The sequence below is a fragment of the Macrobrachium nipponense genome, chromosome 29 (assembly GCF_015104395.2).
Source record: "Macrobrachium nipponense isolate FS-2020 chromosome 29, ASM1510439v2, whole genome shotgun sequence".
In the NCBI taxonomy this organism is placed as follows: domain Eukaryota; kingdom Metazoa; phylum Arthropoda; class Malacostraca; order Decapoda; family Palaemonidae; genus Macrobrachium; species Macrobrachium nipponense.
In genome coordinates this window covers 10181934-10197796 of record NC_061092.1, presented here as the reverse complement: position 1 = coordinate 10197796, position 15863 = coordinate 10181934, and the positions used below count along the sequence as shown (strand labels likewise).

Sequence of the window (15863 nt, the reverse complement as noted above, 5' to 3'; positions counted from 1 at the left end):
GATCAGCGACAGTAGTAATAATAGTCGAATTTAATTGTTTCGTTGAACATGTTCAGTTCAAAATGTCGAAGTGAAGCACCATGCTGTCATCACCAAGGCACCAAAACATTTTGACAATAAATGAAAATATGAAAAATCACAATAATACTTGAACATACTTAGATTTTGACTATATACATGAAAAACAAAACTAAACTAATCTGTGTACTTCAAATCTTCTTTGAATCTCTTCTGAACCATGTATAATACATCAGTTTTCGCCGAAAAACAGATGTTTTCAGGTTTCAACGAGCTGAAAAAAAGCAATAGACGTCTACGAAGAGTCAAACTTCCAGAACTTGTATATCCGTAGGTCACGAACGATCGAATCGGTCCTGAAAAGAGCTCCGAAGAGGAGATTCAAAGAAGACTTGAAGTTACACAGAAATCGTGCTCTGCTGTATTCATGGAATCATGGTAGTAGGAAAACTACCGAAGTCGATCCTCTGGTAAACGGCCTAATCAATCGTAAGTAATCATCCAAATCAGGTCTATATTAATAGCATGTTTCCCATATTGGACTCGGTACTGACTGCTGCACTATAGCTAAGCTTCAAATCTTCTTTGAATCTCCTCTTCGGAGCTCTTTTCAGTGCCGATTTGATCGTTCTTGACCTACGGATATACAATTTCTGAAAGTTTGACTCTTCGTAGACGTCTATTGCCTTTTTCAGCTCGTTGAAACCTGAAAAAATCTGTTTTTCAGCGAAAACTGATGTATTATTACACGGTTCACGTTGCAAGGTCGTCATTTTCTTGCTGTCACTGATATGCCCGAGGCGGTAAACAAGTTTTCGCGCATGCACAATTCACAGCCGTACCAATATCTATCGCAATCAGGGATACGGCTGTCGTACCAATATCCAGTTCGTATATGGATATATATATATATATATATATATATATATTATATATATATATATATATATATATATATAATGTATATATCTGTGTGTGTAAACCAACGGCATAAAGCCTAGCACTGGGACCCATAGGAAGAATATTAAGGAGTGCTTACTTCTTTGGGACTGGACTATCACGCTGGCATCACCTTCTGTAAAGACAAAGATAGCGTTAACTTAGAAATATAGTAATAAACATGAGAGGGAGAATTAATATAGAAAATCTTCAAGTAAATAAATGTTTGCAGAAGTAGATTCTACCGATATTACGAATATCTGAAATTTCCACCGATTCGAAAATATTTGGTATCCATGATATTATTTTTTTACATAAATATACCTGAGGCTGCAATGGTGATTCAGAGAAGTATAAGGTAGGGGTGCTTATGTTTGGAATAGCTCAGCAAAATGTGAAATTATTGCATTCGCTATCCAAAATACTTGAATTCTTAACTTTATCTTTTATAGTATTGAAGCGTTGATGTATTAATGACAGACAGGACAGGATGAAGATTATTTTATCATTAAGTACCCAAACTGTCTCTACATAGGCGACAAGAGCTTAATATCAACCTCATTTCCCGGAATATCAGCCAAGCATTTACCCTGGATGTGAATTTCTCTCTCCAACTATCATGTCGCCATAAGCACGTCTAGGTTTCCTGCTGCCCTCTCGTGCAACAGCTCCACGAGGAAGTTGATCAGGGCTAGACAGTATCTCTTAGACTATCATTTTTCACTGTAGACTAATGAAGGGGTGAACATTTATCCTGACACTTCTCTAAAATATAGGACCATATGGGTGACTTCGAGCCACAATGGGGGACAGTCTTCCAGATCAACTGGTACTTATTGTTACAATTATGTTCAAACTAATAAATGGCGGGGGAAAAAACAGATTACATAAGAGATGCGAAGTTAGGGGAGGCTTCGTTTAAGATGGAAATATAACGGAACCAAGACAGTAAATACATTAGTCTATAACGGTGATAAAATCATCATACAATCCTTTCAAGGGGAACCAGTTAGAACCAGGGAAAACTGAGGAGGGAAAAGAATGCAATCTTAAGTAATATTCAAATAGACTCAATTCAAGTACTACTTCTTTGTCATTTCCTTACCACATTCTCCAGTGTGCGCCAAAGTGACATTTTCCCCCTTACAAGCAGCAAATTCTAAAATACACTGGTTTGAGTAAGTGACTCCGTTAGATCCACATACTGGTTTCTTTATCTTGGGGCAATTACCACACTCCCCACCGACTCCTGAAAAAAAAAAAAGTTACAAAAACTAAGATGATAAAGATTAAGAAATCTGACAAGTCTTAGAACTTTAGAAATTGAGGAAATTTGACGAAAAAAAAAAAAAAAAAAGAGGAAAACGTCAGTACCATTACTTAAACGATAAACCAGCACAGGCTCTTGCTTAGTAAGTAACCGGTCCTTCAGGGCAAATAATGAGTCTAAAGATTATCCATATAACATTGAAATTTTTTAAATAATAGCCTCTTTGAAACCAAATACGTCTCTCAATAAAATTATTATCCCAACAAGTGCTTATGATGATGATAATGATGATGATATACGATAATAATAAATTTAAAGCACTCTACCTGAACTTTGCTTGATCACTGTACATGGGCCGTCGGATGCTTTGGAAATGGTCGTATTAGTTTCACAAGCTTCGGTAATCATTAGACACTCGTTGTTATATGTTTTCCCGTCCGAACCACATACGGGGTCAATCTTTTTCGGACATCCCGCAGGACACTGACCTGAAATGAAAAAAAAGGTCAGAAATGTCACGTCCTGAAACGGAAACGGGTCAGAAAGGAGACATCCTGAAATAGGAAGGGGACAACCTCAAACTGAAACGGGTCAGGAAGGAGAAATCCTGAAATAGAAATGTCACATCCTCAAACAGAAAAGGGTTCAGAAAGGAGACATCCTGAAACAGAAAAGAGTCGGATACGGGACATCCTGAAATGGAAATTAAAATCCAGAAATGGGATAGTTTCCTTCCATTCAACGTGAAAGGTTAAAGAACATTTTCTTATTAGGATATCTTAGTGTAACCACGGATTGATACCTCGCAATGCGTCCTTATGAGAGAGAGTTCATCGCAGCAAAACATGGCGTTCAAACGCATCAGTAACGTATTGTACACACGTAAGTACTTCATACGACCATCCACCACATGCCATTGGTTCGTCCTCCACTCACAGTCGCTGACTTGTTGTCAACCTACTTGTGACATGTATGCGACAAGCTGCAGGCATATGTATAATATATTTCCTTCAAACAGAATAAATAACCCACAATTCTATGCAATATATGGAGTTCAATTGAATTACAAATGATTATTATAGTTCTCAAACGCTTACCACACTCGCCGTAATAGAGAATCGATGCATTATCGGAGCCGCAAGGGGGTATGCTCCCGAAAAATCTGCACTCGTTGCGGTAAGTCACATTGTTGCTGCCACAGACGGGCTCCCAGATTTCCGTGCAAACGGGACAGACATCTGAAAATGAAAAAAAAAGAAAAAAATTACACACACACACACACACACACACACACACACACACATATATATATATATATTATATATATATATATATATATCTGTGCGTGTGTGTGTGTTTTATATTAAACGATGGTTTCTTTTAATTTTGCTCACTATTTTCGGAAAAATTTGAAAATGTTTGTTTTGATGTAAAATTGTTCGATGTGTGTTAGTTTTTATTCCCATTACCAAATGAAAAGTGAAGCCTTTGGAGAACATTGCAAAATTGAAATCCGGATAGGCCAGATATTCGGGGAAACCGTTCACTTACAACAGGCTATGTATATTATATGTGTGTATGCATAAATATCATTTAGTCAACATAAATAATCCCAATGTCAGCAGCAAAGAAACAGTAACAAGAATTATCATAATTTTCAAGTTATTCGATATACAGAAAAAAAATCATCAGAGTCTAATATTCCTTAACAGACTATCAATCAACTACTATGAGATTCAGGGCCTCTGTAACACGGTTTTTTGGACTTTACTCCTTACCAACGCATTGGATGTAGCTGAAAGTTGACATATGTATATTTTACAACCACACAAATTTTGTCAGCATTATCAATAACCTAAACCCGATAGTTTTAATTTTTATAGAGTAAAAATTATCTAGCCGACGCCATGGCCAATGATTACGAGCCAAGAGTCGAAAAACATTCATTACGTAAGCAAGGTAAACACCATTTTTACGAAATGTTGCCCCGCCCATCCACCAGACAGAAACTCATTCACCTTGTTCCATCGGCTCTGAAACCCATAGCAGTCAAGAATGGCTAACAGGATTTGGAATTGTCCCCGTGGTTGCAAAACTGCATTTGTCTTACGACTTGCAACTTTATTCAGTCAAGAGAAAGCCCGTGGCCATACTTACTATAGTCTGAATAAGTAATTATTCAGTTTCTAGTTTAAATCCAATTTTTATGGTCTGATTTGTATTTAGCGTAACTTGATTATAATACCTGTAATGTCATTCAGGATTTTGAACATTTCCATTAACTATTCTCTATACCACCAAGAGAGAGAGAGAAAGAGAGAGATTGTATGTAAACAGTCTTTATATAACTTTTTTTTTTTAAATAAGATTTTTATCCAAAGTAAATACAAGCTTATATGTGCTAAAATCTCCAGCAGACCAACGGACCATCCGATATAATTTTTTTTCTTCTTCTTTAGGCCGTACGACCGTGTTGGATATAAAGACTTTATGAATGGCGGAACGATATATAGATGTGGGTGGGGTATCTGTGCTAGCGTAGTAATACTACTGTAGTAATAGCAGTAATATACATGAATTAAACGTTTAGGCCAACTGCTGGGATCCTTGAGGATCATTTAGCATTTCCTACAACTACTCGAGAAATGAGTTTTTATAACCAGAAGTTAAATTTTCTAATCCAACAATGCCCATGATAGCCTTCAGTGTTATCCTGAATTATAACGAGGCCAAAGTGGGTGGAACCTCATGAAGTCATCATTCTGACGATAATTATTGGTGAAGGTTTAAAGCCAAAATACGGTACCGGCTATATATATATATATATATACTATATATATATATATATATATATATATATATATATATATATATATATATATTTTTTTTTTTTTTTGTTTTTTTTTTTTTTTTTAGTAAATAGGTAGATAGCCAATATGTTTTTGAAAATTACCAACTATTCCCTACATCTTGTCAATCGGATTGTGACCTATAAAGTAGACTGTAATTTCTTAGGAAACTTATTTTGGGAGTTAGACTAATAATTGAAGTGTTTTTGTATTTATTAACATATTTTGTTGGTTTGTTCATTATGACAATTATCAGTGGAGAGGTTTCAGAGTTCATAAAGGTGTACTGCTTTGCTTGTGTTTAAATTTTTATGTCATTGTTGCCAGAGGTCTAGCCTTCGTTACGTATAGCCAATCATCCATCGAGAAAGAGGGAAGAAATGATGTCATAAGTTACGTAATGAGTGCGTCCGAAACCTTTTCTCCGAGTAAGTTGGCCCGTCTTCAAAAAAAAAAGTCACTTTTACATTATAAGTACCAAATTTATTCAACCTACGTAATGCAGAATACAGTCAAAATTTATGTGTAGATATAATGTGTATTCTGAATAAGCGTTATATTTATGAAATGCATAGATAAAAAGTTATTGCGAAAAAACCGTGTTACAGAGGCCCTGAATCTCATAGTACTTTAGTAACATGTAAGTGCAAAAAATAACAAACGTAATTTTGGACACGCAGAAATCAGTTCACTTATCCTGAGGGAAGCGAAATCCTGAGGTGAGAGAAATTAGGAGAAATTCTGAGGTAAACCTCAGTCAGAGTTACTCACCAGGTGGAGTGCAGCGTGGACCTCGGCATAATAGTGCTGAGAGAGAGAGAAAGGAAATAAAGTATGTTAATTCTCATTTCCGGAAATTAGTGTGGTATTTCCGCCATACGCTGAATTTCGTTCATATGATTACACTCAGTACGTCATCTATTTATGCCGCTGGCATATAATTATTTGATTTAATGGGACATTTCTCCCCATAATAATTTCCGTCAAATATCTTACAATTGTAACATTCCTAGAGCAGAAAGTTTAATGTTTTATTTTTCTCTCTGGCTCCAACCACCTTTAAGGTAAACGGCATCACGTTGATTAATGTGGTTGTTTTCGCGAACCTAACTGTTGAATATTTAAGCATTATTTTTTCATTCATCAAAGAGAAAAAAAAAGGATTCTAATTATCCTACTCTGAAACAACACTGAAAAGAAGGGCTTGGAAAGTGTCTAGTATAATCTCAAATTCAAATGTTTCGAATGAAATGATTCAAACGTTTCAACTTGGATGATTCGAATGTTTGGAACTTCACTAATTCAAACCTTTCGACTTTACTGATTCAAATATTTCGACTTTACTTATTGAATTGTTTCGAATTATCTACTTTTCTAATTCAAATGTTTCCATTTGACTGTTCCAAATGTTTCGACTTGAAGTTTAGACGCATCATAAACGGAACGTATTACTATAGGTCTATACTTACGGAAGCACTCACACCCGCGGTACTTCTTCGCCTTCAGCGTGTACTTGGCCTTCTTCCCCCGGGCCTTCTCCCTGACGCATTTTAACTTCAGGCAGTGAGCTTTGTCCTTGTACACAGTTTTCCCTGGCTTGTAGACTTTGCTGTTGAGCTGACAACCTTCAGGTGGGGGAGAAAACAGTTTTTGTTCTCACAACGTGGGACAATGAACGCACCCTTTAGCTCCTACTTCTGGATAAGTAGGCCTATTTATGGTCTAAACTAGCCTCCGTTCCTGGAGAAGAGGAATTTATGATCTAAAGAATCTTCTAGTCCTAGATAAGAAGTATTTATGTCCTAATGTAGCTCCCAGTCTTGGATAAGAAGTATGTATGGTCTAAACTAGCTTCTAGTCTTGGATAAGAAGTATTTCTGGTCTAAGCTAGCTCCCAGTCTTAGATAAGTATGTATGGTCTAATCTAGCTCCCAGTCTTTGATAAGAAGTATGGTCTAAACTAGCTCCCAGTCTTTGATAAGAAGTATTTATGGTCTAAACTAGCTTCTAGTCTTTGATAAGAAGTATTTATGGTCTAAGGCCTAAGCTAACTCCCAGTCCTTGATAAGAAGTATTTATGATCTAAATTAGCTCTCAGTTCTTGATAAGAAGATTTATGGTCTAAACTAGCTGCCAGTCCCTTTGTTTGTTTGTATGGTGTTTTTACGTTGCATGGAACCAGTGGTTATTTAGCAACGGGACCAATGGCTTGACGTGACTTCCAAACCACGTCGAAAGTGATGAACTTCTATCACCAGATATACACATCTCTAACCCCTCAATGGAATGCCCGAGAATCGAACTCGCTGCCACCGAGGTGGCAGGCAAAGACCATACCGATCACGCCACTGAGGCGCCGCTGCCAGTCATTATAAAAACTAGCTCCCAGTCTTGGATAAGAAGTATTTATGGTCTAAACTAGCTTCAAGTCTTGGATAAGAAGTATGTATGGTCTAGCTAGCTCCCCAGTCCTTGATAAGAAGCAGTATGGTCTAGTACTAGCTGCAAGTCCTTGATAAGAAGTATTTATGGTCTAGACTAGCTGCAAGTCCTTGATAAGAAGCATTTATGGTCTAGACTAGCTGCAAGTCCTTGATAAGAAGTATTTATGGTCTAAGCTAGCTCCCAGTCTTGGATAAGAAGTATTTATGGTCTAGACTAGCTGCAAGTTCTTGATAAGAAGTATTTATGGTCTAAACTAGCTCCCAGTCTTGGATAAGAAGTATTTATAGTCTAAACTAGCTTCAAGTCTTTGATAAGAAGTATGTATGGTCTAGGCTAGCTCCCAGTCCTTGATAAGAAGTATTTATGGTCTAAACTAGCTTCAAGTCCTTGATAAGAAGTATTTATGGTCTAAACTAGCTTCAAGTCCTTGATAAGAAGTATTTATGGTCTAACCTAGACAAAGTACTCCTGATTTAAGGACCACCTCTTGGTCTCACAACCTGGAGCAGTTGTCTGAAATCACATTAAAAACTATACCTATTGGGTCAAACTATTAAATAAATAATTATTTTGTTCTTAACCAGGATACTATATTTCCCCGCAAGACCTTAACCAAGATATGGAATTAGAATGTAACATTTTGGCCAAGCGCTGAGATCTATGAGGTCGTTCAGCGCTGAGAAGGAAATCGAGTTAAAAAAAAAAAAAAAAGTTTTAAAAGTGTAAAAGGAGAAAAAACCTCGGAGTTGCACTATGAAACAATTCTGAGGAGAGGGTTCAGGAAAGTAGGATGGAAGAAAGGGAATATGAACGGAGATACAGTAAAGGGAATAAAAAGGGGTAGCAGGTAAGGGCCGAGGGGACTCCGCGAACAACCTCAAGTAATGCCCACATTGCACCGAATGAGGTGTACTGACGGCACTACGCCCCCTACGGAGTTTAACCATAAGAGGTGATGATTTTAAACCCTCAGCCGTAACTGACACACGATTTAAACAATGTCTTCATTAAGCAAAAAAATTATAATTAATTTCGCATTTAGAACGAAACTTCAACCTCTCTCTCTCTCTCTCTCTCTCTCTCTCTCTCTCTCTCTCTCTCTCTCTCTCTCTCTAAGAACATGGCTGGACGCAAACATTGAGGTTAAACCTAATGTTTTTCCAAAAGACCACTAATGGGGTTGATTTCACTCGCGTCGGCGTTGTTACTCGTTCAATTAGCCGTTAAGCTAGTATCTGATAGCCTTTCACCAGCGATTTTCATTATTGCAATTATTCAGGTCGTTTACTTAAACGCATTATTTTTTGTGAAAGTTTGCTTGACGGGAGAATGGTTTCATGGACGCTTCTTTAATAATAATAATAATAATAATAATAATAATAATAATAATAATAATAATAATAATAATAATAATTGAAAAAGAAACCCACAAAATCACTGTGTATAACGCGTTTACTTAAAAGTATTTACATTTTATTTTACTCAATACTCGAGTTCTTTCAGGCCCTATCTGCGGCCTGATATGGCCTGTAAGTACTCGAGTACTCGAGTGTTGAGTAAAATAAAATGTAAATACTTATAAGTAAACGCGTTATACACAGTGATTTTGTGGGTTTCTTTTTCAATCTTCAGAAGAAAACTGAAAGAAGATTTCGTTTGGTTAATGATAATAACAACAACAACAACAACAACAACAACAACAACAACAACAACAACAACAACAACAATAATAATAATAATAATAATAATAATAATAATAATAATAATAATAATAATAAACGCAGGAATCACTAAATGGTGAGGAAATTACAATGATGTCTAAGCAAGTACATTTTGAGGATACATATAATACGAGGCTTTTCGTTTATATATATATATATATATATATATATATATATATATATATATATATATATATATATATATATATATATATATTACATATATATATCATATATATATATATATATATATATATATATTATATATATATATATATATATATCTATATATATATATATATTACATATATATATCATATATATTTTATATACATAGATTATATATATATATATATATATATATATATATATATATATATATATATATATATATATATATATATATATAGAGATACTTACACTGACATCATTGAGAATTTCTTCACCAATATATAACAATAACAATGATGATAATGTGTGCCCTGTGTGGGAAACTGATATTATCTCAAATTAATTTATACGCCAGACATTAACAAATACGCTTTGATACGCTGAGCCCATAAATGCATAAGACCTGCGAAAATAAACGGAAGATGTATTGACATATATGGAATACTTACTATGGATGTTGATTTTAACGAATCTTTACTGCTATTTATATTGTCAGCCTTCTATTTTTCTTCTGTGCGCTTCGGTCTCTTCTTATTTAGCTGCCTAGCTTCTTCAACTCTTAATGAGTCAGAAAACACAGAGGAAGAGAGTGAATTCTATATCCAAGAGGTATCCTAGGACATGAAGTACCGATTTACATCGCATATGTCGAGTTGGTAACTTCTACATAATAGGAGCCAACACGATATACTACACATTCGAATTGCTTTTTTAAATGATTTCTGAGAGGCACCATTGATTATTTACTACTAATGGAAAAGAAAATCTTCATGAATACAGTTATTGCATAAATATTGCAGTGCTGGCTGACCCACTGTCAAGTTTCAACAGCCGGTAATCAGCCATAAGAGAATTTTTCATGAAGCCGCTTCTAATGAGAATTAATTCAGTGCAACCGTATAATTACTGCAGATTGTGGCCTTAATTTTGCTAGGTCAGATCGAATTGATTTTGTTTATTATAGAAATATCTGTCTCCAAATGTATCTATAAATTTTTCTGTCGATTATCTCAAATTCCGATACAAAATTACATCATGCCTCTGTATTAGATTGATAAATTTACTGGAGAACATGGGTATAGTCTAGCTATTAACCCGTGAACCAATTCTGTACTACTGAGGTCGGTAACACCAGCCAACCAGGCGCCCCTCTCCCCCGGTACTCCCTGGGCTCAGGAATATAATTGGAATCTGATTACATCACACAAAAGGTTATATCTCCGCACCCGGGGAGTGTGAAAGGAGATCAATAACCTCTAGGAAACAGACTGACAAAATTTTTAAAAAAATGCCTAATCATATACAGAAGACTTAATATAATATAATTTAATTCAAATTCACTGAAGAGAGAGAGAGAGAGAGAGCGAGAGAGAGAGAGAGAGAGAGAGAGAGAGAGAGAGAGAGACAAGTTCCGGTATCAGACACATTACCTTTTATCCTGTTTGGCTTCTTTTTCCCCTCAACTGTTGCGGCCACCAACATTACCTGTTAAAAATCAAAGAAAATAATGTGTGACGTCTATGCCGGTCGTTTACCCAATCACCTCTATTAGAAGACTTTACTCTATTTAACGATTATGATACGTTCCAATATTGTTGAGGAAAATTGCTAACTTATCTTCAATATATCATGCAAATATAGATATAACTTGGAAAAGCGTTTGGAATTGTATATATTTTTTTTAAAGACAAGGTGTGGCCAATTTCTCTCACAAACAAGTTTTTTATCAAACAATTACTATTAGATCAATTCCAGTCCAAAGTATTGAGACTACCTAAATTATTAATCGCCTTCGTGTTAAATTTATATTGTGAATAACATAAAAAATTTAGATAAATTCTCATCAAGTTTTATAATAGGCATCTCCAATTGCAAGATTTGCATACGACCACCCAACACGGCTGAAAATATTCCATTATTAATATATTTCCCAATGTCGGCTCGGTTGTGCTCAGATGCACAGGCAGGCGTGCTCGTACAAGCAAACAGAAGTACGAACAAGCATAAAATTTAATCATGGGATGTCGACACCATGGTCTAGGCATACACCTAGACCGTGATCGACATCACGGTCTAAGTATATACCTAGACCGTGGTCGACATCACGGTCTAGGTATATACCTAGACCGAGGTCGACATCACGGTCTAGGTATATACCTAGAACGCGGTAGACATCACGGTCTAGGTATATAATAAGACCGTGGTCGATATACCTAGACGAGGTCGACATCATGTCGTTTCGTCTTTCAGGTTGAAGGTCATTCGTGATCTGAGACACTAACTACAAATTCTGTGCCCGATGTAGTCAATAAATCTCTCTTGAAACACGATGTTATAGGATCACTTTTCCGACCAGATGTAGGCATAAAAAGGTCATTTTTCTGCCCGAAATGTTGCGCACACGAGGTTCGCCCTTGACTCAGAAAGAGAACGGATTACGGTATCTACTCGATCTTTTCGAGAGAAGCTTTTATTAGGGAGATAAAACAAACTGGTAGCTTGTGATGGTTTGGACACGTCGTGTGAAAGTAAGAGAGAGAGCTAGAAAAGCCATGGAAATAGGGCGAAGGCTATAGTAGATTCACATCAACCGTGCATTTGATGTCTAGGCCAGACCCTTATGGCACTCCTGATTGGCTGTTGATAAGCCAATCACAGGGCTGGAAACTCAGTCTCTCTCGAGAGTTCACATGGGTAGGATCTGCGTTCCACCTCTCCTGAGGGATACGTCTTTCAAAAGTATCCCTCGGGAGAGGTGGAACATACATCCTGCCTATGTAAACTCTCTCGAGAGACTGGGAGTTTCCATCCCAGTGATTGGCTTATCAGCAGGCAATCAGGAGCGTCGTGAGGGACTGGCCCAGATATCAAATGCACGGTTGATGTGAATCTACTATAGTACGATGTGCCTAGGGAAAAGTCATGGGTAAATACCTAGAACAGAAGGAAATTCTGACGGGAATTTGGGTAAATACCTAGAACAGAAGGAAATTCTGACGAGAATTGGGTAAATACCTAGAACAGAAGGAAATTCTGACGGGAATTTGGGTAAATACCTAGAACAGAAGGAAATTCTGACGAGAATTGGGTAAATACCTAGAACAGAAGGAAATTCTGACGGGAATTTGGGTAAATACCTAGAACAGAAGGAAATTCTGACGGGAATTTGGGTAAATACCTACACACAAGGAAATTCTGACGGGAGTTACACAAAACAGGAAGATGGGTAAGCCTTAATTGTCAGGGGTACTGTAGCTGATATATGCCAATTTTTCCCTCAAAGTTTTATCACACTCATTCCACCTTCTTTTCTGGTCAAGTCGGTTGCATAGATCGTCCCCGGCGCCACATCAAACGATAACAAATATCTATATGATAATAAATGATCTACGAAAGAAAGATTTCGTACAATAAAATTTAGGAGAAAAAACATTATCCGTTCGTTCACTGGCAAAATAATGTTGTGTCACTCTCTTATCGAAAGGCTTATTTAGGTCATTCATATAACAGCCACAGCTGTTATCAATTTTTCATGATATTTACCGAGAATGTCTCTTCTCTCATCGAGGTCCATTCACACTTCCGCGATTTGCAGCTGTGATAATAATAATAAAAAAAATAAAGTAATAATAATATAATCACTTCCGGTATCACCGATGACTGCTTTTGAGCTCAAAAAATAAAATAAAAATAATATATATATATATATATATATATATATATATATATATATATATATATATATATATATATTGTTCGCTGTAACAAGGCAAATTACGCCAAGAAACAAGATTTTTTAACCTCAATAATTCTTTAACGAAAAATCTGAGTATTTTCGATGGAAAGAATTGCTCCTCTCATGTTGTAGGTTAGATTTTAGAAACTTCAAAATATTTCTTGACAAAGAATTATAGCGTTGAATAAAAATGTTAAATTTGGCGAGTTCATTCTCAAGAAATGGAGAGGCAGTCTTGAATTTGTTCCGTAAATAAGTAGCATATCCAGTTCTGCCAGTTTCATTCGCATCAAAAAAATTAAGCTTAACCTACATATGTAAGTAGAAAATAAGGAAAATATTCTGGAAATTGACGTACAAAATACGTTATATCTGACATTTGTTCTGCTTCTTGCATACAACAGAACGAAACACTTTTGAATTTCGGTCTGTTTATTCATAATTAAAAAATGAATAAAAACCTAAATTCAAATTATCATTAAACAAAATAAGAGCAATTTGAAAGTCACTTAGATTATGTGCTATACGCATCATAAAAACTCCCAAATACCCCTAATTTTAAATGTCTGAAAATCACACTGGTGTATATACACTTTCAGGGCTGTTTAAGAAGTGTAGAGATATCTACAAATAGAACCCAATGGGAAACACTGAAAGTCCTCTAGATTATCTGCTTCTAAAATAGGGAAAATCCCAAGTACTCCTAATTTTATATAAAACTGTTTAGGAAGTATAAATATCTACAAACCGAACCCAGTTGGGAAAAATAATAAATTTAATAAATAACAGAAGAAACAGGAGACGGAACTCACCAACAAAAGGAAGGCCAAGATGCGTCGTAGTCTCATCGCGTTCTTCTTCTGTAAACATAAAAGTGATAAAAGGTTACTTTCCGAGCCGTGATTTGCCGATCTTTAAATAGTATAGGAACAGGTATAATCGGGGAAGCGCATAGGTAATATAATTTCCTAGACAAATAAGACATCAAAGATAAAAATCAACACCTTAATCTCTTCGCAGAACCCTCAGAAACAAAGCAAAAGCATACTCAACAATAGCGAATTGGGGTTAAATCATTCAACCCTCCGTACCAGGTGAGGCGACCTTCGGTTCCGAGGGAAATTTTCTTCAGAAGTATTCAGCATCTTATGCTATATTTTTCTTGATGAATGTCAAACCCTCAACCTTTTATGAACAAGTTCTCTCGTCCGTGGTTCTTCCATTCAGACTATAAGCTTGGCAACGTCTCCCTCTATCGCCTACGTTTGCATTTATTCCTCATAGTTCAGTCACCCTTATCCGATCTTCCTGAAACCCAACTAGCCAATGATTCAGACTCTTTCTGAAATGCTTTCATTCATTTGTAGTGTAATTACATAAAGCTGCTGGCAAAAAGTCATTACCCTTTCCAGTCCTAACTGAACACCCTGTCATTACACTTTTGCTTTACTTTGTACCAATGTAATTAATGTACGCTGAACATTTGTACAATTATAAAAATGAGAGTTATTAGTGTTTTAAGTGTTGCGTATGAAAATTATTTTTAACTATTATTCCATGAAAGTTCCTAAACACAATATTGTAATTAATTAAAGAATGTATGTTGTACACTGGATGTTTAAGAAAAATTTAATATTCCCCTTAGAAACATCCAAAAACACATTGTGTGTGTGTATATATATATATATATATATATATATATATATATATATATATATATATATATATATATATATATATTATATATATATATATATATATATATTCACAACACAGGCAAGTTTCTTCTGATACATCTTTGGAAAACATACAGGGCACTGGCCTTAAACACCATACCCAGAAAGCTGGCGAGTCACCACGTACAACAGAGAGGATGCCACTAACTTCCAGCATCCTTCAGGTCTAATAGCGTGGTTGTCTTTGGCCTAAATGACACGTGTCACTTTGTTGTGATATTTTATTCTTAGCTATTTTATTATTCTGGTTTTTGTTATGTATATGAATTTTATTGTTATCCATTTAGTTTGTTTTCCTCCTCCCCGGTGGTTTGTCTTGTTTGGTAATTGCCACTAATGACCATTCTGTCTTTCCATATATTTGTGAGCGAGGGGTGCTGTCACCGTGGCTGTGTCGGAGATTGTTTTGGACTAAGAAGTTCAGTTGATCTCTGAGCCTTATTACTCCTGGTGACTTGGATTTACTACGTATCGCCTACTTGGATTTATGATTATTCTTGAAGGATTTACGCTTCATCCTGCCTCACCTTCGGCTCAGTAAATGTCGAGGGGCTCTCACTTAGCCAAGGTATAAGTGATTAACATTACTTTTTGGAATGTTCAGGCGATCTTTGTGATGCCCTTGGCTCTGGTTTGATTTGGACGTCCCGGGTTTTTTGGAGGATCATCCTTGAGGACGTAGGATCGCTGATGTGTGAATCCTGTGGAATATCACTTTGTCACTTCACTTTTGTCTCTGGACGCAGAGGCATATAAGTAATTGTAAAGATCACGGCTATAACTCCAGTGTTACGGAGGACAGAAATACCTATATATAATTAAGGAGATCACGGCCACAGCTCCAGTATTTAAGAGGAGGGAAACCACCGCTAGGGTTTAGTTTGTATTTGATAGGTTATTCTTGCTTTCCGTATGCCTTCTCCTGTCTGAACCCCCTTCTCTTTGTGGATGTATCTTTGATTTTTCCTATCTTAATTG

The 15863-nt window shown here is 36.1% G+C and overlaps 1 protein-coding gene across 1 annotated transcript in view; it reads right to left on the bottom strand.

The window, feature by feature from the left end:
- LOC135205938 (agrin-like) overlaps nucleotides 1-14005 on the bottom strand; it is a 14840-nt gene extending 835 nt beyond the window's left edge. Inside the window, exons 1-8 of the mRNA XM_064237129.1 lie at nucleotides 13962-14005; nucleotides 10844-10898; nucleotides 6546-6701; nucleotides 5848-5883; nucleotides 3325-3465; nucleotides 2554-2715; nucleotides 2063-2206; nucleotides 1058-1093 (exon numbers count right to left, since the gene is read on the bottom strand). Coding sequence (XP_064093199.1) covers nucleotides 1058-1093; nucleotides 2063-2206; nucleotides 2554-2715; nucleotides 3325-3465; nucleotides 5848-5883; nucleotides 6546-6701; nucleotides 10844-10898; nucleotides 13962-13997 — 766 coding nt within the window. The 5' untranslated portion in view covers nucleotides 13998-14005. The remainder of the gene's footprint in view (nucleotides 1-1057; nucleotides 1094-2062; nucleotides 2207-2553; nucleotides 2716-3324; nucleotides 3466-5847; nucleotides 5884-6545; nucleotides 6702-10843; nucleotides 10899-13961) is intronic.
- Nucleotides 14006-15863: the final 1858 nt, after the last annotated feature.